This window comes from Nerophis lumbriciformis, linkage group LG02 (assembly GCF_033978685.3).
Source record: "Nerophis lumbriciformis linkage group LG02, RoL_Nlum_v2.1, whole genome shotgun sequence".
NCBI lineage: Eukaryota > Metazoa > Chordata > Actinopteri > Syngnathiformes > Syngnathidae > Nerophis > Nerophis lumbriciformis.
The window spans coordinates 35,457,754-35,482,161 of record NC_084549.2 but is presented as its reverse complement, the minus strand read 5'-3'; the positions used below and the strand labels follow the sequence as shown (position 1 = coordinate 35,482,161).

Genomic DNA, 24,408 nt, shown 5'->3' with positions numbered 1-24,408 from the left:
GGGATGTTTGACGCCCTCTAGTGGTGTTTTAAAGTACATGCCGTAGATTAAAGGATGGTGTATAAACATACAAAAGATGCACCATGACAATAAAGCGTAGATCAAATTTCCATCCATTTTCTACCGCTTGTCCCTTTTGGGGTCGCGGGGGGTGCTGGAGCCTATCTCAGCTGCATTCGGGCGGAAGGCGGGTACTACACCCTGGACGAGTCGCCAACAGCACAGCTAGATGCTACATGAAAATTAGGTCTATATCTGGTAATTAGATTTGTATTTTTATTTCAGCAAGAGCTGAAAACTGTTGAATTGTTCTTTTTTAATTATTTAAATACAAGACAAATGTTTTAGTGGGAATTAATCAATCATGATAAATGATTGAGGGAAACAAATAAGTAACAATTGAAGCACTTCATTTCCACACACTACTGCATATTTATGTAGCATCCTGTACTGTTATTGGTTTAAAGTTTAAACTGACATATTTCTCAAATTTGATCTTTGGTTTACGCTTTATTGTCATGGTGCATCTTTTTTATTATTGGTAGTCACTGAATGTTTAGAAACCATCCTTTCATCTACGGCATGTACTTTAAATCACCACTAGAGGGCGTCAAACATCCCGGTGACGTCACTATGGTACAAGCCAAAAACACCAATAGTGACATGCCCCTTCGCCGGGTGCGGTGGCGCGCGCCTGTAATCCAAGCTACTGGGAGGCTGAGGTTGGAGGATCGTTTGAGCTCAGGAGTTCTGAGCTGCAGTGGACTATGTCGATCGGGTGTCCGCACTAAGTTCGGTGCCGATATGGTGCTCCTGGGGGAGCTCGGGACTACCAGGTCGTCTAAGGAGGGGTGCACCGGCCCAGGTCGGTAACGGAGCAGGTCAAAGCCCCCGTACCGCTCAGTAGTGGGATCGCGCCTGTGAATAGACACTGTAGTGCAGCCTGTGCAATACAGCGTGACACAATCTTTTCATTTTATAAAAACATATTTAAATCACAAAACACTTTGGCACTTATATTTACATCCCAATAACTAATTCATATATTTACTTCCCTTCACTAAACACTGCTTTTGTCTGCCTCCTCCTGGAGGAGAGGAGCAACTTCCAAAATATCATTAGACACTTTAAAGCTCGGCTCCCATTGGTCGAAACGTTTTAGAGCTGCGCTCCCATTGGTGAGCGTAAGTCAACCAAAAAAACTTTGGTGAGGTCACTTAAGTCCAGCAACTGTGCGTGTGTCACTGTCACTTATACTTTGTTGCTACTGAACCTGACTGTAAAGACAACCATGGCGGCTCGACTTCTCCTCCGAACTTGTTCAGCGACTTTGCAGTTGAGGGGTCGGACGGTGTTACAGCGCTCTATGTCCACCATGAAAGGTAACATGTCCGAGTTGTGTCTGCAAAAGACAAAGCTAACATAGTGTTGAGGACATTCTTATCTGATATGTCTGCCACCAACTTCCCTCTAAATGTTTCTATTTTGCATCCCGATAACTTCAAGTTATGAAGGTCATTTGGACTAGCCTTGCGTTTGGGCCCCTGATAAGAGCATGCTCTGTCGGCAGGCGTGTTTTGGTATGGTGCCAGTGTCCTGGTAGAGGTGGCATTGGAAAACAAAGTCACACTACACTGTCATTACAAAATAAATATGAATAAAATGCATTCCTGTACAAATCCCAGGAATACCAACCGTTGAGGAACAAGCAACTGGACTGGAACGCCGTGTCTTGCAAGCCCTCAAGCAGGGGAAAGTCTGTCATTTATTTGAAAATATTGTTAAAGCTCCCCTGGTATATACTAATAGATGGTCTAATGTACATTGAAAGGATCCATACAGTATCCTGAAGCCTAAGGAATATGCTGTGAAGCCTAAGGAATATGCTGGCACCAAGGAAGACCCTCACATTGTGCCTTGTGTTGGAGAGAAGAGGCTGGTGGGCTGTATTTGTAAGTGATGCATTGTGAAATAACTTATTTTGAATCATGTGAAGACTAACAAAATCCTGTGCAGGTGAGGAAGATAACACTGCCGTTGTTTGGTTCTGGCTTAATGATGGAGATGCCCAGCGCTGTCCGTCTTGTGGGTCCCACTACAAGCTGGTCCATCAAGAGTTGCCCCATTGAAATGATCTCCAAAAAATTGTCTTTGAAGCTGGCAATATTTAACAGCCACAAATAAACTAAAATACTGCAGTTATACTGTCTCTGCTGGTGGCTAGCACTTTTATTTTTTGACCATTTTAAGATTCACACCCACTCAGGATCCAAAGCGCAACGCTATCAAAGATGAAGTAAAAAGTCACAGATCATGCAGTTAGATCCTGCAATATTGCAATGTGATTCACTCTGCCAACGCTGATGCCCCAGATGGGACTTTGCTGAAAAGTCAGATGTGTTCATTTAAACCTGCTCTATTGAGAGGCCAGGTTATTCAAAATATATTGTTTTGACAATGTTTCCATGGATAAGACGCTGAGTGGTATATAGTCAGACAGGTAGTGCCATACTGAAATATGTGACTGTGTGCAAATTTTAAACATAACAGCTGTTTGCTTTCTCGTAGTTGCAATATCCAAACATGACTGAAAGCATATTGTTGCAATATCAAATGTAAGTCCACTTGTACTAAGGCATCAATTGCTTTAAGAGCCTTTTAAAAGCTTAAAAATAACACAAAGGTTTATGTTGCAAAGTCTTAATGACATCTCGTGTCTTGGGAGCACTTTCCAACCAGTACTCCGTTTAGTCTGCGAAGAAAGATGTTTGGGGGAGTGGAGGCCCGTCATCGGTCTGGACATGGCCGTCCAGACTTTTCCCTGTGACTCACGCCAGATTGAAGCCTTGATAGTGATCTATAGCTTGAAGAAGCTTCTCCCGGAGTGCCTCCGCACTGGTGTATTTGGGCAGGTCCAGCAGGTTGAAACACGTGTGGGCGACAGGCAAGTAATGTTCTCCCCCACCAGTTGGCTGGATCACCAGTTTCAGGCTTTTCATGCCCAAAATGGGAATGCGATCGCTCCCTGTCAGGAACACTGAGGAGACAAATGACATCAATTCCATGCCTCCTCAGGTGGGTTATACATTTGATTGCAGAGACCAACACTTACAGAGGAACTGTTTCTTGTTCTCCAAAGGAAGGTTGTGGAACACTTCCCAGAATATCCTGATGGTGGGATGGTCTGCCCAGTACTCACCCTTATATTCAGTGCTCTGGGGATAGGTGGGGACACATGATAGTTATGTTTTTACAATGTAATTTTATTTGAAATGTAATTATATATATATTTAAATATATTCCAAACCTTTTCCAGCTCAGTCCAGTCGTAGTTAGTGTTGCCAATCACCATGGCTTGCAGTTCGTTGGGCTGGAACAGCTCCAGAACTTTTCCTCCACACACCTTGTGGAAGCCAGCATAAAAGCACTCAAAGAGTGGGGCCACTGAGGTGTTGAATATGTAGTCTACATACGCGTTGACAAAGTCCTGCCTGGACAGAAAAATATCAACATTATAAGTTTGCATGACTTTATGCTGTACAGTGGCGGAAGTAAGTATTTGATCCCAAGCCTTACAAACATATGAACAGTCCAGGTTTTTTTATTGGCGTTTATTGTAAGACAGAATGTAAAACATATTAACTGAAAGGTTATGAATTATTTGTATTTTATTGAAGGCGATGGTTATTTGAACCCAATGCAAAATGTGGCTTAATGAAACCCTTGTAGGCAAGAGGATGTTTCTTGCAGGTGGTCACCAGAGTTGCACACATTACAAGAAGGATTTTAACACCTTTTTGAGGACTTTGAGAGCACTATCTGAGGCCTCACTCCCTTACGCCTTAGCAGTTTGTACTGGCCACCAAATTGAGAGCTTGTGCTTTTAGCGCAATGCCTAGCGCTCTCGCACTCTCATTCGGATCCAGACTCGAGCCATGGCATGACCAGGCTGGTTGCACTTACTTTTCTCTGAATCATCTTTACCACACAAAGTCAAACTTTCATGGAGCTCCAGCGCAAGACAACTTAGTGTTATCTTTTATTTCTGAATTATTGCTTCTCACCAAGCATCTCTTCTATGAGTCTTGTTTGTGAGGTCCTATGATAGCTCTATGGTCTCGTTCATGTTCATGGGATAAAATACTAATTTTCCCCACTGTATGTGTAAAAAAAGCGGCAACTCAATATTTAGAAAAAAAATGTACTTATTGTTTAGAGTAATTTTTCTGCGTAGATGTCCCCCAAAATCAGAGCAAATTACCTGTTTGATTTTTTAACATTTATGTTGTCACCATTAGGTACAAGTTCCAAGACCTCTGTGGCACCATAGTTTTCCTCTGTGATCTGAAAAGAGAGGAAATGGGTTTTTTTAGGGAGTTGATATGAAACATAGCCTTAACACCACTTCCCTCAGAACTTGTGTGTGAATGAATAATGCATGCTGCCATAATTGCACAGCATATCATAGCAATCTCGAGTGGCTATGCTACTGTGAACTGTACAGGATGACATCAAAGAACATTCAGTGCACACTGACCAGCGGTATGTTCAAAATGCAGGCCAAAGTAACCCAATTCCGATTGTTTTGCCCCATGTGACAGTGTATGTAGTCATAAATTAGATGGCAAGGCGACCATAGCCATGTCAAATTTGATCTGAACTCTATTTCACTGAAATGCGACAGTCGTTATTTATTATTTTAATTCACATCCACACACATCTCCAGAGAATGCAACCATTCTTTCACAACATGCCCACATGTCATCTTCTGTCCCGTCTTTTGGCTAACTTGCACATACATTAGCGGCTTTGACTGTACAACCACATTCAAGATGGTCCCTACATATTGACTTTAGTGACGGACATATCTACTTAGTAAACATAATGGACTGTGCATGTGTGGTGTCAAAACAAAGCGTCTTCTGTGCATGTGAGGACCATAGTACATACACATTAGAAAGTCATACTGCAAAACAACCATACAAATAGGCTGATGTGAGTAAAAAAATCTGATTTGAGCGTAAATGTTGCTGTTCACAAATAGTTGCATCAGCAGTGGTGTAATGTGCGTAAGCCAGTTTCACCGCAAACATTGGTATTTATAGAAAACTTTTGATGCAAAAAAGGTTGCACACTCTTTCATTCTTGCATAGTTGTTCAAACACAGATATCAGCAACGCCCAATGGCAACACCACAAAATAAAGCTTAGTACTCACATGAAAAAACACAGATGAACAACAAAATGCAGATCACCACATATAATTTTGGATCCATCACATATATAGAGCCTAAATATCTAAATATATATTTAAGTATATTGTTGGTGTTCAGTTATAATGTGGTTCAAATTTAGTATTGCATATCTTGCTACATTTGAATGGCAAAACAGCCACACAAATCACCGTGGTTACTATTTCTAGCCCTTGTGCAATTCCTTTTATTGTCATTCAAATTTGAACTTTGCAGTACAGATAAGAACAGCATTTTGTTGCATTAGCTCATGGTAGTGCAGGATAAAAGAGCAATAAGGTGCAGATATAAATAATTAGGCACACATACAATGTGATTTTCACTATCATTATTGGCACAATCCAATTGTTTTGAGTGTATTTATTCAACTTTTTATGTAGCATATATGATGTTTCAATAGTGATAATAATATTAATATAGATCACATTTCATTTCAGTAATAGATGCATATGAACTCCAGAGTCATAAACCTCCAAATTCTAAATTTTTTAGAAGAAAATAGAACCTTATCAAAATTCATAACAGGATTTTATCTAATAAAATATGCTCTTGCAATCCACATTTTTTGGTCTTTCAACAAAAAAAACAACAACACTGTAATTGTGTTTGGGCACACAAAGTAAAAGACGCATATCCCAACATGTTTATGCAAATAAGCGATGTCATTTAGTTTTTATTTGATGTGGAAACATTGAAAATTGGGGCTTCTTCCCTCCAAACATATTATTTTTACAGTGCTCGACCTCAACAAAAATAACTTCTATTTTACAATCTGCAAATGTTGCCTTCTTTGGAGTCTCCATCTTGCCCTTATTTGTAAAACAGCGCACACTCCCTAAATGTCACCATATTCTTGTGCTATTTAGCATTACTCTTTTACACATTGTGGGATGACACTGGGTGGAAATCTTGTGCGCGCAATTCACTGCACGTGAGATTTATAAAGAGAAGAAGACTGCGTCCAAATGTGTGCCGCATGGTTTTATAGATCTAAATATTTTCTAGCATAGAGTAGGCCTGTGTAGATTCTGAGGTTTGCGAGTATGTAATGTTTTGGAATGTGAGATGTGAATGTCGCAAAATTGCTTTAGCATCAATGCTTGAAACAGTCAAACATTTCTTAAAGCCTTCTTTCCTTGGACGTTTCACAACATAAATCATACTTACTGTGAAGTTCAGGCAGAAGGTTTCCTCAAGGTCATCTTCTGGATAGTCCAGTAACAGTTGGAGACTCCTAATTAAACACAAATAGGTTATTTTGACAGTCTTGTATTTATATGTATTTCTTCAATTGTAAATGTGTTTAACGGAGAGATCAGGTGATGTCCTTCATCCTAACCTTCCCACATCTGGCATGAGCTCTTTCAGGTCATCTAAGGTGGGTTTCCTTTTCAGGAGCTTCTTGTAAAGTGCAACGGGGAAGTTGAGCTCCACAATAGTGAGGTTGTAGATGGCAAGACCACAGATAACTCCGATGAGGTTGAACAAGTCTGTGTCCTCAAAGGTCTGGAAGGAACATTACATGACTGTCAGTTTAGTGATTGTTAATTATAAGTGACTATTAACTGCATTCAACCAAATCAGTGCTATTTCCTTGCTGTAACTTTCTTAAATGTTTGTGTAAGTTTTGTAAGCCAAAGATAACTTATTTGAGTAACAGGACTGAAAGAACCCCTGTGTGAGTCATCGAACACTTGTGTAAACTTACTTTTGGCCTTCCAGTGAAGGGAAGAGAATCTGAACCTACTCAGTGGCCTAGTGGGTAGAGCAGGGGTGCTCATTACGTCGATCGCGAGCTACCGGTCGATCGTGGAGGGTGTGTCAGTCGATCACCAGCCAGGCATTAAAAAAATAGTCCTAAAAATGAGCGATCATAAATCTTCACTATGACGTCACTTTCGTCACTTGATTGACAGTCACGGCACCCGAGGGTCTTCTGAGATGACGCTGGCTGCTGCCAGCTCATTAAAATTACCGACTGGAAGGCGAGAAACACTTTATTTCAACAGACTCTGGCGCCGTACCTGTAGTCAAAACTCCAAAGACCGACTGCACAGTTGCGCTAACAAAATAAGAGTCTCAGAAAGCTGGCGTGCACAAGCTAGCAAGCTACGGAGTTTGCCGACAATGTATTTCTTGTAAAGTGTATACAAAGGAGTACGGAAACTGGACAAATAAGATGCCAAAAACCAACCACTTTAATGTGGTATTGGACAGAAAGGAGGACTTTTTTTCTCCTCCATTCGAAAATGCGGACGTTATCAGCACCACTGTCTGATTCCTATCAATGCAAAAGTCATCACAATCAGGTAATACACCAACTTATATTCTTGTCTTCATGAAAGAAAGGAATCTATATGTGTTAAACATGCTTTTATTATCTTTAAACACCTTTAACTTGTTAACAATATTAACTATATGTGTTAAACATGCTTACATTATCTTTAAACACCTTTGACTTATTAACAATATTAACTATATGTGTTAAACATGCTTGTATTATCTTTAAACACCTTTAACTTGTTAACAATATTAACTATATGTGTTAAACATGCTTGTATTATCTTTAAACATCTTTAATTTGTTAACAATATTAACTATATGTGTTAAACATGCTTGTATTATCTTTAAACACCTTTAACTTGTTAACAATATTAACTATATGTATTAAACATACTTGTATTATCATTAAACACCTTTAATGTATTAACAATATTAACTATATGTGTTAAACATGCTTGTATTATCATTAAACACCTTTAATTTATTAACAATATTAACTATATGTGTTAAACATGCTTGCATTATCATTAAACACCTTTAACTTGTTAACAAATACATATATTTCATAAATAAGTAAATATAAATTATACATATATGAAAGAGGTAGATCCCCACGACTTGATCAATTGAAAAGTAGCTCGCCTGCAGAAAAAGTGTGAGCACCCCTGGGTTAGAGTGTCCGCCCTGAGATCGGTAGGTTGTGAGTTCAAACCCCGGCCGAGTCATACCAAAGACTAAAAATGGGACCCATTATGTCCTGGCACTGGAATTGGGGGCTAAATCACCAAAAATGATTCCCGGGCGCGGCCACCGCTGCTGCCCACTGCTACCCGCACCTTCCAGCGGGTGAACAAGGGGATGGGTCAAATGCATAGGACAAATTTCACCACACCTAGTGTGTGTGACAATCATTGGTACTTAAACTTAAAACTTAAACTGAATGATACAACTTCCTGTGAAACATGTGACTTATGCAATATTCCACATTTTTCAGAGAGAAAACCCAGAGCAGGGTTTCCCTTATATGTATGTGATCGTGGCGAGGCGCCACGGCTAAATTGAAGCCGCCACACCTTAAAAATTAGGATTTTTTTTTTACGTGGAAACAAATTAATGTAATATACTGTATGAATGGATATATAGTCTATATTATTCAAGCACAATTAACTAGTGATGCGCAGAAAATGTGGCCACTGAAAAACTTTGATCAATCGTATGCAAGATGCACGCTAGTGTCTGGAGCCTCGGCAGTAAGATGGGGCAGCGGCTCATCAGCGGCGGGACGCACACAGACCCGCTTTGCACTTCAGCAAGACACACTCAGCACTAGAGGCAATCCTTATCCTGAAGTTATGGATCTGATTTGACGACTTCTTTTACCCGCGCCATTGTTTTAACATGTGATGCCAGATATACAGAAGTGGCGATTGCTAAAGACTGCAGTTCAACTTTCCCAAAAATATAAAAAAGTGGTCAAATATATTATTTTGTGTTTGCATTTTATTGACTAAACTCGTTAGAATGCGTTTAACTTTTGTTTAGAATCAGCTGCTTTGGCGACAGTTGGCGCAATTGTTTTTCATTGATGTGATTGCGTCACAGTGCTGCAGCCAAACGAGACTATCATTGGATATATGCTTGACTTTGTCCCGCCCACGGACAGTAAGCGAATAAATAAGAGTGATTGAAAGGGGGCTCCGCATGATGATTGGATGACCTTTCTGGGCTGAATCCCTTTTTGATTCACAGCAAAATGAGCGATTCAGCAATCTTGAAATATGAAACACTGCCAAAGCATGTTTCAACTTTCATTCCGTTTGATACGGAGATTTTTAGAATTTTTTAAGTGAAGTTTTCTTTGTTGGTTTGTTTCTAGTGTTGGTAATAACGGCGTTAAGAGTATAACGGCGTTAGAGTATAACGGCGTTAGAGTATAACGGCGTTACAAACGGCATTATGTTTTTTGAGTAACGAGTAATCTAATTAATTACTGTTCCCATTGAAGCAACGCTGTTGCCGTTACTGAGAATGTGCCGTTACAACAGTTTGGTTGAATGAAGCGCGAAGTGTCAGGTTTTGGCCACACATCAGCTGTTTGCAGAGAGCAAGGGTGGGGGATGATAAAATTATCTGAGAAATCCGCTGAAAAAAAGACTACACACTAGTGTCATCTTCCCTCATCGCTGTCTCTCCACTGTCAGTGTTAGTTAAGCTCTTAATCAGATACTTTTCCTTCCTTGTTTAGGAAGTTGAAATCCTCTCCAGCAGTGTCAAAACAAAAATATGTGGATTTGTTCCACGCCGTAATATGTGAACAGTAAAGAGGGCACCTTTTATTTTTGACACCATCAGCATGCAAGTCATCGTGACATCTACAGACTGAAAGTAATGTGTATTTGCTGCTTCTACCGGATTCATGAACAAATTATGATGAGAGCATGCATCGTAACTTACATATCTGCCTAGCCAGAGGCGTAGCATAAAACAATGTTTTTACATTTCTCTTTGTAAATAAGTGGAGAATACATAAACTATTAAGGCATGATGCAGCTGACCAGATGATGAACTAGTTTGAGAAGAATGTTTCTGTATTATTTATAAAACTACTGTACTTTTCAGTTTTGCAAATATTGACTATTGTGTGTGAAGTCTTACTTAAGGTTAAATTCAATTTAAGAATTAGGCCATCTCGTTAAGATAAATGTTGTGATTGTTGATCAAATGTGGATGAAGGATACTTAATTTCATTAATTTTACTTGTATTTTTTTATTGCACTACTCAAAGGCCAAAGGCTCTTTTGTGTCTTTTTTACCTACGTTTACATTCAATATTCAATGTTGTTACTTACGGAATATTCTTTTAATATTTTTTTTCTCCAATGCATATCATATGGCACACTGCAAGTTATTGAGTTCAGATAAATGCCAAATATTCTAAAATACTGTATACAGTGTTTTTATTCTTCAATCAGTTAATATAAACATATTTGACATTAAACATGTTATGCAACGTAACGGCGTATAAAATAACAAAATGAAAAGTAACTAGTTACTCTTACAGAGAGGTAACTGAGTTACCTACTTAATTACGTTTTGTGAGAAGTAATTTGTAACTATAACTAATTTTTTTTTTTAAGATAAGACGACCAACACTGGTAAAATCTTGCATGTTTGTATCTTTTATCTGTTATTGGAGACTGTGCTCATGTTGAAAGAGAAGCTAAAAAATAGCTTCCCCTACTTGAAAGACCAGCAGCTGCCATTGGTATACAGCCTGTGTATATTGTAGTTATAAATATAGAGCAAAACAATTTTACAAAAATGTTCATACTAATTACTAATAACACAGACTTATTTTCAAATGTATATCAATTATTTTTAGCAATTAAAAATATATGCATCAACAATTATGCAAATTATGTGAAGATGTCACATTGACCACGTCCCTCCCTAGCCACACCCCCACTGCCACATATACATTTCAAGCTGAGGGAAACCCTGCAGAGATATAACTTAAGTTAGATTTTCTTGTGTTTTATAAAGAAAATAAACTTTAGGAATAGTTGGGATAAGGACGAACACAAATATGTAAAAAAAATATAACTTTTTCTAATTGGATTTCAGTTATTATACAGCATGGTAAAGTCTAATGTTAGGGACAGGCAAAAAATGCTAGATTTCCAGTGTTCAAAGTAGTTCAAATTATGTTTTAAATTCTATTTTATTTAAAGGGGCTGTTTACAACCTTTACATGGATGCCTTGAGGTCGCTAACTTTTCAAAGTGTTGTAAGCCTTATACCCCGACCTTTAGCATGTAATGAGATAAACTATAGTCCATGAATGAAAAAAGACAAACAATATTTTAAGTCTTTAAAGCTTATAGTAGAAACAACAACAAGACTGCACATTTTTGGTTGCTTCTCTGGGACTGCTTTTGTGTATTGGAAAGCCGAATGTATACAGGTATATGTGTTTCATTAAACCACTAATGGTAACAAAAGCTAGCCGGTGGTGTTCTTTTAATATTTTTTGGTTTAAAAAAATGTACTTTGAGCAAGTTGCAACAAGCCCTTTTAAATGTGCAATCAGATAAATGTGCAGCACACTATAATGACTGAAAAAAAAATACTGTTTACCGTACCTTATTGGCATTTATAAATTGTATTTCCTGGGAACGCAAATTGACACTGATTTGATGAAATTACCCACTCATATAATTTTAAATGTACGTAATGATATCATTACTGTTATGAGCCGTAAGGGACACATTGTCCACAATGTTGGAAGTTACCTGGTGAAAACATTATTTGTGCATGCTTGTATGACATCAAAAGTGTCGACTATTACAGTAAAACATCCAAAATGTACCTTGCGTGAGAACCAAATGAGCCTGGACTCCTCATGGTAACGAAACATGCCGTACTTTGGGTCCAACAGCTCTTTCATGATCAGAAGAAAGAATTCCTTTCTCACACCTCCTGCATCGACCGCCTCTTCACCGACAAAGATAACCTGCACAGGATTTTAACTAAATGTTTAATAAAACATTTCAGGTTAATCTTTTGTGGAATAATATACTTAAAAAAACCTTTAGTGGCTTTTTGTAGTCAACATTCTTGGATTTCCTGAGAACTTCCATAGTGTCTCCAACGATGTTTTCCCTCCGGACAATGAGTATGAGGCAAGGGTTTACAGATTCCACGGCAGGCAGGAACATAGAACTCAAGTTTTGCATTTGAGCCTGATCCACTGCCATCTATCCATACAGAGAACACTTATCAGCTTTATTTTTTGCAACAACAGAACTATTCTAATGTTTGGAAATTTAAAAAATAGTCGTACCTGCATTTGTAAGACAGCATCAGTCTGTAGCAGAGTTGTCTTTGCCGATGCATCGAATACAAAAGGGTACCTGCACAAAGTTACTACACCGTCATGACCCTGAGGACAGAGAGGAACCAATCAATGAGACAAATTACTCACAGAATACAGACAATGTTCTCCTGACTTCAGATTTTTTTAAAAAGTCAAAGGCTTAAATACTCACTCCTTGATGCATTTGTCCCTGAATCCAAGTGATGTAGTCATTTCTGATGTCTATCAAGTCATCTAACTCATGAATGTAGAATTTATCGTACTGTATAATGTGTCCAGCTCGCTCGTTCACCTGAGGTGATCAGAAAGATGACATGGTTTACTACTCCTGAGGAATATGAACTATTACACGGACCTTCACAGATTTCTCACCATGTGCAGGATTTCCACCAATCGGAGTGATGTGTCCAGGAAACAGGTGAAAATTCGCTGCTCTATGGATGGAATCCCCACTTTGTGCATCTGAAGCAGATACACCACCACCTCTTTGTACAGTTCTACTAGCCGCTGGAAGACTGGGGCTTCTAATGTGGACCACCATTTTCCTGAGGCAAATAAAATACGGTTTCCACCAAGCAGTGCAGTTGGACCAGTTGATACTTGCCACTTCTTTGATTTTTCGCTACCAAAGCATGGCTATCATTTGTAACAAACACAGGGCAGAATGAAAGAAACTACAACACAGTATCAGGCTCATGAGCTGTCACAACATTTACTGTATATAGCTAATGCAGCTATCACCATCCAGCCTAAGGGTGGCGTGCCTCAGATAGCAAAGCGGTCGTCCAGAAACATAAGGGTTCCTGGTACAAATCCAGCTTCCACCCAGGGGCGCCGAAAAGGCGGGGTAAAGGAGACGGATTCTAGGGGCCCATGATGGAGGGGGGCCCAGAGAGGCCCCTAATGATGATGAAATTATAATACAGAAAAAATAATGACACTGTGTTGGGGGCCCTGTAAAGATTATTTTCATGGGGCCCAAAATCCCTAGCGGCGCCCCTGCTTCCACCCACACTTGTATGGGAGACTACAGATGTAAACTGACAACTATGCAATAATCTCACTCATTTACAGTCTGTACAGCAGGAAGAAAAGAAGGGAAGGAACTTTATTGTCATTGCACAAGTAAAATGAAATGTCATTGTTCATTATTGTGCACTGTCCTACATCCATTTTCTACCGCTTGTCCCTTTCGGGGTCACGGGGGGTGCTGGAGCCTATCCCAGCTGAATAAATATATTTTCAAAAAACACCCGCCTCAGTGGACCCATAAACAACCAGGCCTAGGCCGATAGACAATAAATCAATTCATCGAACGATGAATGAAAATGACCTCAATAACTTTGATGAATTGGCATTCCCGTGTGTTTATTTTCCTCATCGGTCGCTTCCAATTAGGATGCAAGAGGGTTCACTCTGTGCAGCGTTTATTCAATAGTATAATTAACTAACACAGTAAATCCTCTTGTCAGCCATCCACAATCTTTGTCTCGATGGGAGGAGGCGGGACCTCTAGCTTACTCACAGGATGCACCGACAGACCCTTGCGAGTTGCTACTCGCTAGTAAGAAACACCACAAAGTAACAAAATTATAAGGAAAAATTGTGATGGCAAAGCCAAATGTTCCAGTGTGGAAATATTTCGATTTTAAAATTTTCAAGACTTATATTGAAGTTATTTTTTTCTATCAGAGATTGAGATCCCATTTTATTTTTGTTTACTTATTTGTGGAACAATAAATTGTCCTGTAAACTATCGGCCCAGTCCTATAAGCAATATTAGCGTTATACTCTAAAATGTACTATGGCCAGCTGAACTGAACAGAACTCCTTGGTAGAAACATGGCTAAAATGTTGGTAGCTCTTTCTCTTACCCAGCACCTTTAGAGGCGCTTCCTTCAGGCTGAGGAGTGATTTGGCAAACGGGACAGAAATAGTCACATAATTGTTTGGATCACTGAAGAGAGGGCATTCTGGAAGAGTGAGGTAGAGTCTCAGTGCTTCAACGTCTGGAGGGGAGTTACTCAGTCTGGGAATTAGGTTCTTCTCCATACTTGCAGCAATCTGACAATGATGAAGAAAGTCAAGAAGCCTGCTAGGCCCGTGACCACCAATTACCAACAATTATGTCTCGATAACTGACCTGTTGGGCGATCTCTGGGTGTTCTTGTGTTATCAGTCTGAGAAACAGTAGACGGGCCATGTTCATATCTGTACCTGAACATTTGCTGTTGGTACAGTAGTGATCTGGATGACTGAGGACAGGAAAAGCACAATTAAGATGTGACCTAATACAGGCTGTTTTGAAAAGGTTGCTTTCTATGTAAGTATTATTGTAGCAAAATTATTTGCAAACGTGTATCTCAATCTGTACGTGTGCACTAATTTGTCAGCTACGCGTATGTTTGTTTTCAATCTGCGTACATGTGTTTTAATTTGTCTGCCTGTCCCTACTCAGAAAGAACCCTCGATAGGCTGTCTTACACGTGAAATTTTGCGACACTTCTGCCTTGTAAGATTTGAGCGCGCACATCCAGATTTGTGAGCGTGTATTACTATTTGTGCGTGCGCATATAGAAGTGCATGCCTGTAATACAGGTGGGTCTTGGCATCTCTTTCACACACCTCAGTTGTATGTTGTTTCTAAATTGGTTTAAATTGCATGGGGTCTTCAGTGGTTAGTTAAATGTAGGCACACCTCAGATACGTACACACAGATTGTATTACACGCACGCACTTTTGAATGCACGCGCACAACTTGTATTACACGCTCACGAATCTGGATGTTCTTGCTCAAATCGTACACGGCAGAAGTGTCACAAAAATCATGTGTAAAAAAGACAGTCAATAGAGGGTTCCTGCTCCTCACAGTTCATAGATACGCAAGCGTATATTGTATTACAGGCATGCACTTCTGAATGCACGTGCACAAATTGTATCACACACTCACAAATCTGGATGTGCGCGCTCAAATCTTACACGGCAGAAGGGTCTCAAAAGTCATGTGTATGTAGACAGCCTATCGAGGGTTCTTTCTGATTAGGGACAAAGACAACTTAAAACACGTACGCAGATCTAAAACACAAGTACGCAGATCTGAATACTGATATACAGACACACAAATTAGTACACACAAGCGAATTGGATTACACGTGCACAGATTGAGATACACGTTTGCAAATAATTTTGCTGCAATAATACTTCCATAACTTTCACAGATGCATTAATTTGTGCTTCTGTTTTATACCGAATATACAGGCTGAATGATCAAGATCTCTATTAGTGATCGATTAATTCAAAAAGTGTTACAGCCAGGTGGTTATAGGTCTGAATCCCACAACTGACCTTTTGGTGTAAAGCTTCTGTGTAGCAGGCTTGTGAAAAATTCCAAATTGAATTGAGAATGTTCCCCAAATTACAATTCCATTCATTCATCCATCCATTTTCTACCACTTGTCCCTCTCAGGGTTTGCGGGGGTCCTGGAGCCTATCCCAGCTGCATTCGGGCAGAAGGCGAGGTACACCCAGGACAAGTCGCCACCTCATCGCAAGGCCAACACAGATAGACAGACAACCATTCACACTCACATTCACACACTAGGGCCAATTTAGTGTTGTCAATCAACCTCTACCCATTCAATGAATTTGAATTAAGGTTGCAAACAGAAAAGAGAATTGCAATTCAAATTCGAATTGAAGGAAGTAAATGTGCAATTCTATGACAGTTCATTAAATTCCGAATTATAATTTTGGTGTATTTAAAAGTTGCACTTTACAGTATATTATAAACACAATGACTGTTTTACATATTACAAATATTATGAACTTCATGTACACATCAACCAGTCAAACCCCACTTCTCCCCTGAAGTTAAAGCGGAACTGCACTTTTTTTGTTTAATTTTGCTTATCGTTCACAATCATTATGAACGAAATGACAGATGGATTTTTTTAATGCATTCTAAATATCAAATAAACGTGAATAAAAGTCCGCTTACAGCACAGCCAATGGGTGGTCCTCTGTTCTGCCCATAAAATCAAATAATAACCATTCAAAAAGCGCCAACAATACTCCGTTTACATTTTGTGACTTGAACATTAACCAAGTATTAGTGATATAGTTATTATAAGCGCTATCGCAGACAAATTTATTTTATTTGTAGCGGCGACGTGATCACTACCGTGTGCTATGTTTACATCATCGAGTGGTTTGCTGCTTCCTGGCTTCCCTGCTCTTTGGAAGTTTATTGTAGATTTTAAATCATGCCTCTCACCTGGAAAGTAAATGGACGACGATGTAATCCGACAAGTTGGTACATTTTGACAGTCATTTCGGACCCTAAACCAACCACCCTAGCTGCCACCCCGTTTCTTCACGAGGATTATGATACATTCTTCATAAAAATTGGAATATATGTACCTCCCAACAGTCGGCATTCTAATGACAACAGACCTTATACAGAAAGTAAAGTTTTATTATGCTTGTTGGCTCTCATGAAGTCTGCAGTGAGTAATAATCAGTGATTATACAAGAAAAATACAAGGAAAAAAAACAACTAAAGTTTTTTAAATTAATGTGCCGCATATGCTTAAAATGATCAAAATACGTAAATATAAAATTTTTTAATAAAGGTGCCTGTTACTACATTACATATATACACTTACATCATATATATAAAACCCTAAAGGACGTGTTTGGATGTTTTTTAAGGTTTTATAGGCAGAATTGAGCGGCTTACATAGGCTCCCTTGTAAGCAAACTTTTGATCGCATTTGTTTAATATTTAGAATGCATTAAAAAAAACATCAGTCATGTCTCTCATAATGATTGTGAACGATAGGCAAAATTAAAAAAAAAAAAGTTCAGTTCCCCTCTAACTGAGAAAGGCTTAAACTCACCTGTGACCCTGAACAGGCTAAACGGTAGAAAATAAATGTTGACGACAGTAATAATAAAAGAATGGAACGCACACCACAAAGCTGCATCCCTCTATTACCTGTGTAGGAAATTTGCTCCCTTCAAAACCAAATTACCTCGTAGACAAAAAGGATCCATTGAGGCAGCTTGCTGATGAAAACACCAAGTCAATCTCACTGAGGGAAAAACAGGAAGGGAGCAATCAGTGTGACTTCTAACCACCAAGTTTCTGAAGAAATGACTGCACTGTGTTGACACAAGGACTTTACTTGATGATTTCTTGCGGGAGTCTTCCTGGTGAGTAGTCCAGCCATCTTTGTATCGTTTCCTCATTAAGGGTACAAACTCTTCGCTGGGGTTCTGGTATTGCCACATTATCAATGTTTTGCGGGTCCTACAAAAACAAAACATTAACAAAAAAATGTAATTTCTAGTCCTGAAAAAAAAATCCACAGTCAAAATACTAAGTTATTACTGAATAAAAACTTACATTGGCAGTACAGTAGTGAGCAAAGCTTTGGTCTCCTCCAGCATAAATCCTCTTCACACAAACATTCTGATCCATACCTACAAAAGGAAACTATTAGGGGTGTAACAGTACATGTATTATTTCTTTTATTTTTCTCTACACAGTGTTTGGTTCTATACACCATTAGTAAGTGACAGGAAGTGTATTTTCCGTCATGCGTTTATTCGTCAATCGAATATTAGCGTCTGCTAAAAACAGTGCATTAGCTGCATGAGCTGATATCCAGTCGCACGGGGCATTCACACAGTATTGGGTTGTGTGCATTAAAGCGGCCATTGAAAAACGAGGCGTGGAAGTGTGCAGAGCACGTCCACAAGCGTGTAGTCCAGCTTGCTTTGACTAGCAGAGTCATGGCCAGCAATAGTGCTCACTAAACAGAGAACGCAGGCACTTGTCTGTAATTTCTGGCCTGCGGTTATAGTTATGGTATTAGTTTATTTGCATAGAGTTGCATACAGTTAACATGTGGTACCTCACATATTGTAGAAATAAATGTGAAAATAATTTTTTTAAACTGCAGGAATGGAAAATAAAGCAAAAAGATTATAAGAACAAGTTGAAATGTTGATAATAACAACATAAGATTTGACTTTAAATGCATACAGTTTATACATAAAACTGTTTGGGCCTAATTAAAAGGCAAGATAAAAGCAGTGAGCTGACATTGTTCAGCTACATGCTGCACTTGCAACTTTTTACTAAAAAAACAAATAGTTAAAACTGTTAAAACTATTACTGCTGCACATGCGTGAATTGTGTCACAATTGTTTTTGTATAAATTATCCTATACACTATCGTATTAACTTTGTATTTAAGCATTTTATTTATGACAAAATTACCTGCCAGCAGTTTGCAGTGTTTTAAATTGTATTAAAAAAAACAACAACAATTAGAGCTGTTTACACAAAAGCTAAGCAGATTTATGTTTTGTATTTTTATACCCTTGCTGTACCGAAAATTAAATGAACGTCCCCTTAAAGGGGAACTGCACTATTTTGTGGTGTGCAATACGGATGTTAGTGTTTTTTGTTGTATTTGATCTTATATTTATACATATTAATGAGGTATATGTAGTATCTATTTATTTATTTTTGTTTTACATTACGCTTTATTTCTGTTACTGTATGTAAAAACCTGCAATGCAACAACGCAATTTCCCCATTGTGGGATAAATAAGTCTATCCTATCCTATTCCGCCCATAAGGCATTCTATAAAAACTCTTAAAAACTGCCATCAATACACTATTTACATCTAATGACCTGAACATTAGCCAAGTATTTGCAATATTGTTATTAAATGTATGAACGCAGACAATCTATTATTAGCGGCACCGTGATCACAGAGAGATAACTAGCTTATGCTGCTATATTGACGCCAACCGATGAGCTGGTGCATCGCATCAGAGTTGGTGAAACTTAATTCTAGATTATAAAATCATGCCTCTCACCTGGATAGTAGAAGGATGTAGCCATTATCAGAATCAGAATCAGAAATACTTTATTAATCCCCGAGGGGAAATTAAAATAACCAGGAAGTTGGTAAACGTGGACATTCAACTTATACCCAGTGATGGCAAGAAATACATGAAAAGACGCACTTGCAGCACTTTTTTTTAAGTGGCCAGTGAAGATAATGATTAATTCTTCATCTAAACAAGAAGATATAAACATACCATCAGTCCGCATCCCAGTGAGAGCAGACATTGTACAGTAAGTGATTGTTTTATTATGTTCCAAGGTTGTATATTTTGTTCAGCACTTAGCAATACTGCTGCATGATGATTAGCGAACAGTGTGATGCGTCTGTAAAATACCCCCCCGCCGTATGCTTACAATAAGCAAAATAAGTAAATATTACAAGTTATTATGAATGTGCTTGTTAGTTTATAAAAAATATTCTTACAGCGTGTATATAAAACGATGGAGGTTTTACGGATGTTTTTAGAGCGCTTTATAGGCGGAATAGCTTGACTCCAATGTTAGGGGACTTTTGCTAGCGTTTATTTACAAGTCAGAATGCATAACAAATAAAAACATGTGTTTTTGTCTTACATAAGGATTTTGAAAGACAAAATTGCAATAAATAGTGCAGTTCCCCTTTAACACAGAGGTAATTAATGAACCACGAGAAGGCCGTCCTGCGTACATATGTAGCATTTACTGTACAAAAAAAAGAGTTAGTGTGATGTAATGAAAGTGGAGTTAGCTTTTCAAAAAGTAGCATGACCATCACAAGCATGCTTTTTTGTTATAACATTGCTAATAATTCTGATAACATTTGTCAATTTAAGGCTAGAAACAGTTAATTACAGTTGTACCCTTTCAGACAAAATTATGTGTACAACTTCACAAACAGAAAGTTACTATTTCCTGAGGAGACAGTTCTGCACCAAAGACTCACTTGTATCATCAGGAGCACTGGAGGGTATCCATGGACCCTTGACAGGGCCTGGGCTTTTTCTGTTGCAGGTAGACCGTGTACCAAGTTGTCCATTACCTCCAAGACCAAATGAGTCCATCTTTTCACACGAGGGTGTGAAAGCCAGCGTGTGCTGCCTTTAATTGTAAAATGATCTAGGTTTTATTTAATGTGTATTAAAAATAAGTATCATATTTCAAACAGAAGTCTTACCTTCCACATACAATCTGTGTGACTACATTTCCCATGAGCTCAAACACTTTCCTTGGATTGATTTCATGGTTTGTAGAGTTATGTCCCAGCTGGCCATATCCTCCAGCTCCAAATGTAAAAACGCCGCCTTCCTGTAATATTAGGAATTATGCACAGGTCAGTAATATCTTGGTTACAGAGCAGGGACAGATCTAATAGAACATACAGAGATTACTCAGATGACAAAACTTATCTTTAAAATACGAACCATAAAAAGGAGTTTATCAAAGAATAATCTCAGTGATTCAAAATTGTCATATCAAAACATTTTCTATTTTGGGATACGAAATTTCAAATCCTGGAGGTTTCCAGGTTAGATTTTGAACAGCAGCAAAGTAATTGCATCAAATCTCCTGTCAGATAATGTTTATTGAATTATTGGAGACTCTAAAGTTGTCTAAAAACACTGATAGTCGCTGTGTATCAGACTCAATCAACAAAAACATGTATATAAAGAGGTTTAACACCACTTGTTTTTTTATGTTCTAAATTTATAAGACAAGAACAGTATTAATTTTCATACTTTGTCTTAGAATAATATACTTTATTGTTGTGCTATGAATTATTAAACTCTTAACATTATGAGTCAATTCCCTTCAGATGTTTTCTTGCTACCATTTCAACAATTTAGAAAATTGTCTCATCTGTAAAAGCAATCATATACCCAAACTGTACTAACAATTACACTTGTGGTCAAAATTATTAGCCCCCATGATAATTGATTGTTTGTAAAAGTATCTTGCAAATACTGTTAGAGAACATTTTTCCCCCACACAGCTTTTCCAAACATACTGCTTTTATTTTGGTGCTTCCATTATTTTAGTTTGTGCACACAAACAAAAATTATTTAACCAAAAATGACCAGAGTCCAAATTATTAGCCGCCCCGATGCAAATAGGCAATTATGTGTACTTTTTGCTGCATAACACACTGCAATATTTTGTTATAGTTTTGCACAAGTCTCACAAACATCTTTTGTTATAGTTTTGCACAAATCTCACAAACATCTCCTGAGCAATCGCAGCCCATTCTTCTTTGACAAACCTCTCAAGCTCCTCTATAATTAACAGTCTTCTGCCATGGACCTTGGTCTTCAATTCACTCCGAAGATTCTTGATTGGATTCTAGTCGTGGCTTTGTGCAGGCCATTCAAAAAAACCTTCATTTTGGCTTTCTGGAGGTATTTATTCACCATTAGTGCCATATGTTTTGGGTCGTTATGTTGGAAGACAAAGCGGCAAACCATACCCAGTTTTGCTGCGGACTGATTGAGGCTTTCCTCCAAGATATTCAAATATCCTTCTTTCTTCAGGACACCTTCCATCTTGACAAGATTTCCAGTTCCAAATGCATTGAAGCATCCCTACAGCATAATACTCCCACCGCCATGTTTAACTGTGGGGACCGTTTTCTTTGGGTTTTGTGCCTCTCCCTTATTTCTACGAACATAAACTGTATCTTGTTGGCCAAAGAGCTCTACTTTTGTTTTATCCGACCAATAGACATGCTTCCAGTATGCATAGTCTTTTTCTAGGTTGTCCTTTGCACACTTCAGTCTGGCTCAAAGTTGTCTTTTTTGCAGAAGTGGACTTTTTCTTTGTCTGCAGCCTCACAGTCTAGTTCTGGGTCTTTAGACACATTTCTCACTAGCTGTCTTTTCAAGTCTTTGAAATATCTTGTTTCCTACTTCTGCCAGGCTTGTTTGGTACCATGTGGCTGTTTTGGAATTTCTTGATACTTCTCACTCCAGTTCTTGGCACTTGGAACGCTGTGATAACTTTGTGTATTCATCTCCTGCTTTGAGTGCATCAATGATTATTTTTCTTAAGTCTAAACTGATTTATTTTGTTTTTGGCATGATGCTTTCTGAGTCCTGAATCATCCAGTGTGAACTGAATCTTCTCCACTGTTCTACATGTTCCTCTTACATGTAGAGCAGTAAGTGTTCACGGGTGACTTCAAATAGGTTTGATTAATCAAAGCACATGGCTTGCGGCCTCTCAAACTGGTGAGAGTTTTTAAGGGGGATAATAATTTTGACTCTAGTAATTGTTTTTTTTTTTGTGAAAGAACTTTCTTCCTGTGTGCAAATAAAAATATTGGAAGCATCCAAAATGAAAGTAGGATGCTTGGAAAAGATGTGTTAAAAATGCATTTCTCTCTTTAACAGAACTTGGGAAATACTTAATGAAAGATGAATTTTTTATGGGGGGCTGATAATTCTGTCCTCAAGTGTAATTCAATACTGCTGCAGTGTATTTGCTTAATGAAAAGAATAGGTAAGTATATAACTTAACTTGGTCAGAGCGGCTGTGTGATCTTCTCCACAGGAGATAAAAATTACTCTCTGCGATCTCAGTGACTTTAATAGGGATGGAAAATATCTGTCTGGGAAATAAAAAGAAAAAAAAACTTTTCAAATTATCCTTAGAATGAATTTGCTGAGAAAAATATCTGAATATTTATTAACCTTCTCACCATTGCTGTCATTGAGACCCAGCTGACCAAACTTGTTCCGTCCCCAACCAAACACGGCTCCTGAGAGAGTAAGGGCGAAGCTGTGAGCACCACCTGCTGATATCTGAGCAAAAGGAACGCCCTGCAGAGACTGAATGATTTGGGGGGTGGAAACGCTTTGCCCGTTTGCTCCCAGCCCAAGTTGTCCGTATCGATTTTGACCCCAGGTGAAAACTTGGCCCACTGCAGAAAAAAAACATGACCCATTAAGAATATAATTTCAATAAATACTGTCTATACATGGTATAAATCCTCCTCACCTTTTGAAAGTGCAAGTGAGTGCCAGTATCCACAGGTGACTTGAACAATTTGAACATCACTCAAACTCTTGATGTTTCTGCCATTTTCAGAGAGAGGAACAACAGGAGCGCTTATAATGTAGCCCTTTTTTCGGTAGATAAAGTATCATACACGCAGGTTTTACCTAGGTACACGAACACATTCCTCAAAGTTATTTAAGCCCAGCTGCCCATCTGAGCCCAGGCCCCACGAGAAGACCTGTCCGCTGTCGTTTAAGGCAAGTGTATGTGACTCTCCACAATACACTGCTGTTATGATCTGAGCATCAAGAGCCACAACCTGCTCTATTTAGAGGACATTAAAAAATTGTATTTGGGATGCACGTTTTTGTCATCCTATTTTAAAATCACCAACCTGGTTTCTTCCTGGACTTCTCATGACCCAGCTGACCCAGATCATTGCAGCCACAAGTGTAGACCGTGCCATCACTCAGTAGGAAAACAGTGTGCTTGCGTCCACAGCCCACATCGACGACTTGCTTCCCATGGAAAAAGTCACATTTCCTTGGTTCAACCACTATCTCCTCATCGATGCCACCCAAACCCAACTGTCCATAGGAAGCATTGCCCCAACACAGCATTGTCGTCCTTCTGTGTGGCTGAATAAGCCAGAGGGGTCCTATGCGAAATATAAGACAATCATACAGCATTCAGGTGAAACTCGATATAAAAAAAACTAGGATACACAAAAAGTAATTCTACTATGGTTAACTAGCAAGCAAAGCCAAATAACGTTATGGAGAGCAATAACGTTACGACAATATAAAAACTAGATTCATGAGCTTGATTAGCGGGATGCGTGTTTCTGCATTTAGGCGGATAAAAACATGTACATACTCAAGGTAACCAGGTAACACGTAGACAGATTAGCAAAGAAACATTCAGAAGAATTACGCTTGTAAAGCAACACAACTCATCACAGCTAAAATAACACTTCCGGTTCCATGTATCCATCCATTTTCTACCGCTTATTCCCTTTGGGGTCGCGGGGGGCGCTGGAGCCTATCTCAGCTACAATTGGGCGGAAGGCGGGGTACACCCTGGACAAGTCGCCACCTCATCGCA

The 24,408-nt window shown here is 38.7% G+C and overlaps 2 protein-coding genes across 2 annotated transcripts; one reads left to right on the top strand and one right to left on the bottom strand.

Annotated features, from left to right (window-relative positions):
- The first annotated feature begins 1,190 nt into the window (after nt 1–1,190).
- LOC133607126 (cytochrome c oxidase subunit 5B, mitochondrial) lies at nt 1,191–2,202 on the top strand. Its single transcript, XM_061961591.2, has 4 exons — nt 1,191–1,382; nt 1,686–1,756; nt 1,832–1,952; nt 2,017–2,202. The coding sequence occupies exons 1-4, from the start codon at nt 1,292–1,294 to the stop codon at nt 2,127–2,129; spliced, it is 396 nt and encodes a 131-aa protein (XP_061817575.2). The 5' UTR covers nt 1,191–1,291; the 3' UTR covers nt 2,130–2,202.
- On the bottom strand, nt 1,621–23,962 carry herc4 (HECT and RLD domain containing E3 ubiquitin protein ligase 4). The gene is made up of 23 exons (XM_061961610.2): nt 23,699–23,962; nt 23,469–23,628; nt 23,305–23,381; nt 23,006–23,227; nt 22,820–22,915; nt 20,489–20,615; nt 20,258–20,412; nt 17,818–17,894; nt 17,597–17,721; nt 17,444–17,503; nt 14,554–14,665; nt 14,285–14,474; nt 12,783–12,955; nt 12,583–12,702; nt 12,378–12,476; nt 12,124–12,291; nt 11,904–12,047; nt 6,591–6,757; nt 6,419–6,485; nt 4,262–4,344; nt 3,308–3,491; nt 3,113–3,215; nt 1,621–3,037 (listed from the first exon to the last, which is right to left on the bottom strand). The coding sequence occupies exons 1-23, from the start codon at nt 23,922–23,924 to the stop codon at nt 2,829–2,831; spliced, it is 3,144 nt and encodes a 1,047-aa protein (XP_061817594.1). The 5' UTR covers nt 23,925–23,962; the 3' UTR covers nt 1,621–2,828.
- Between the last annotated feature and the right edge of the window lie 446 nt (nt 23,963–24,408).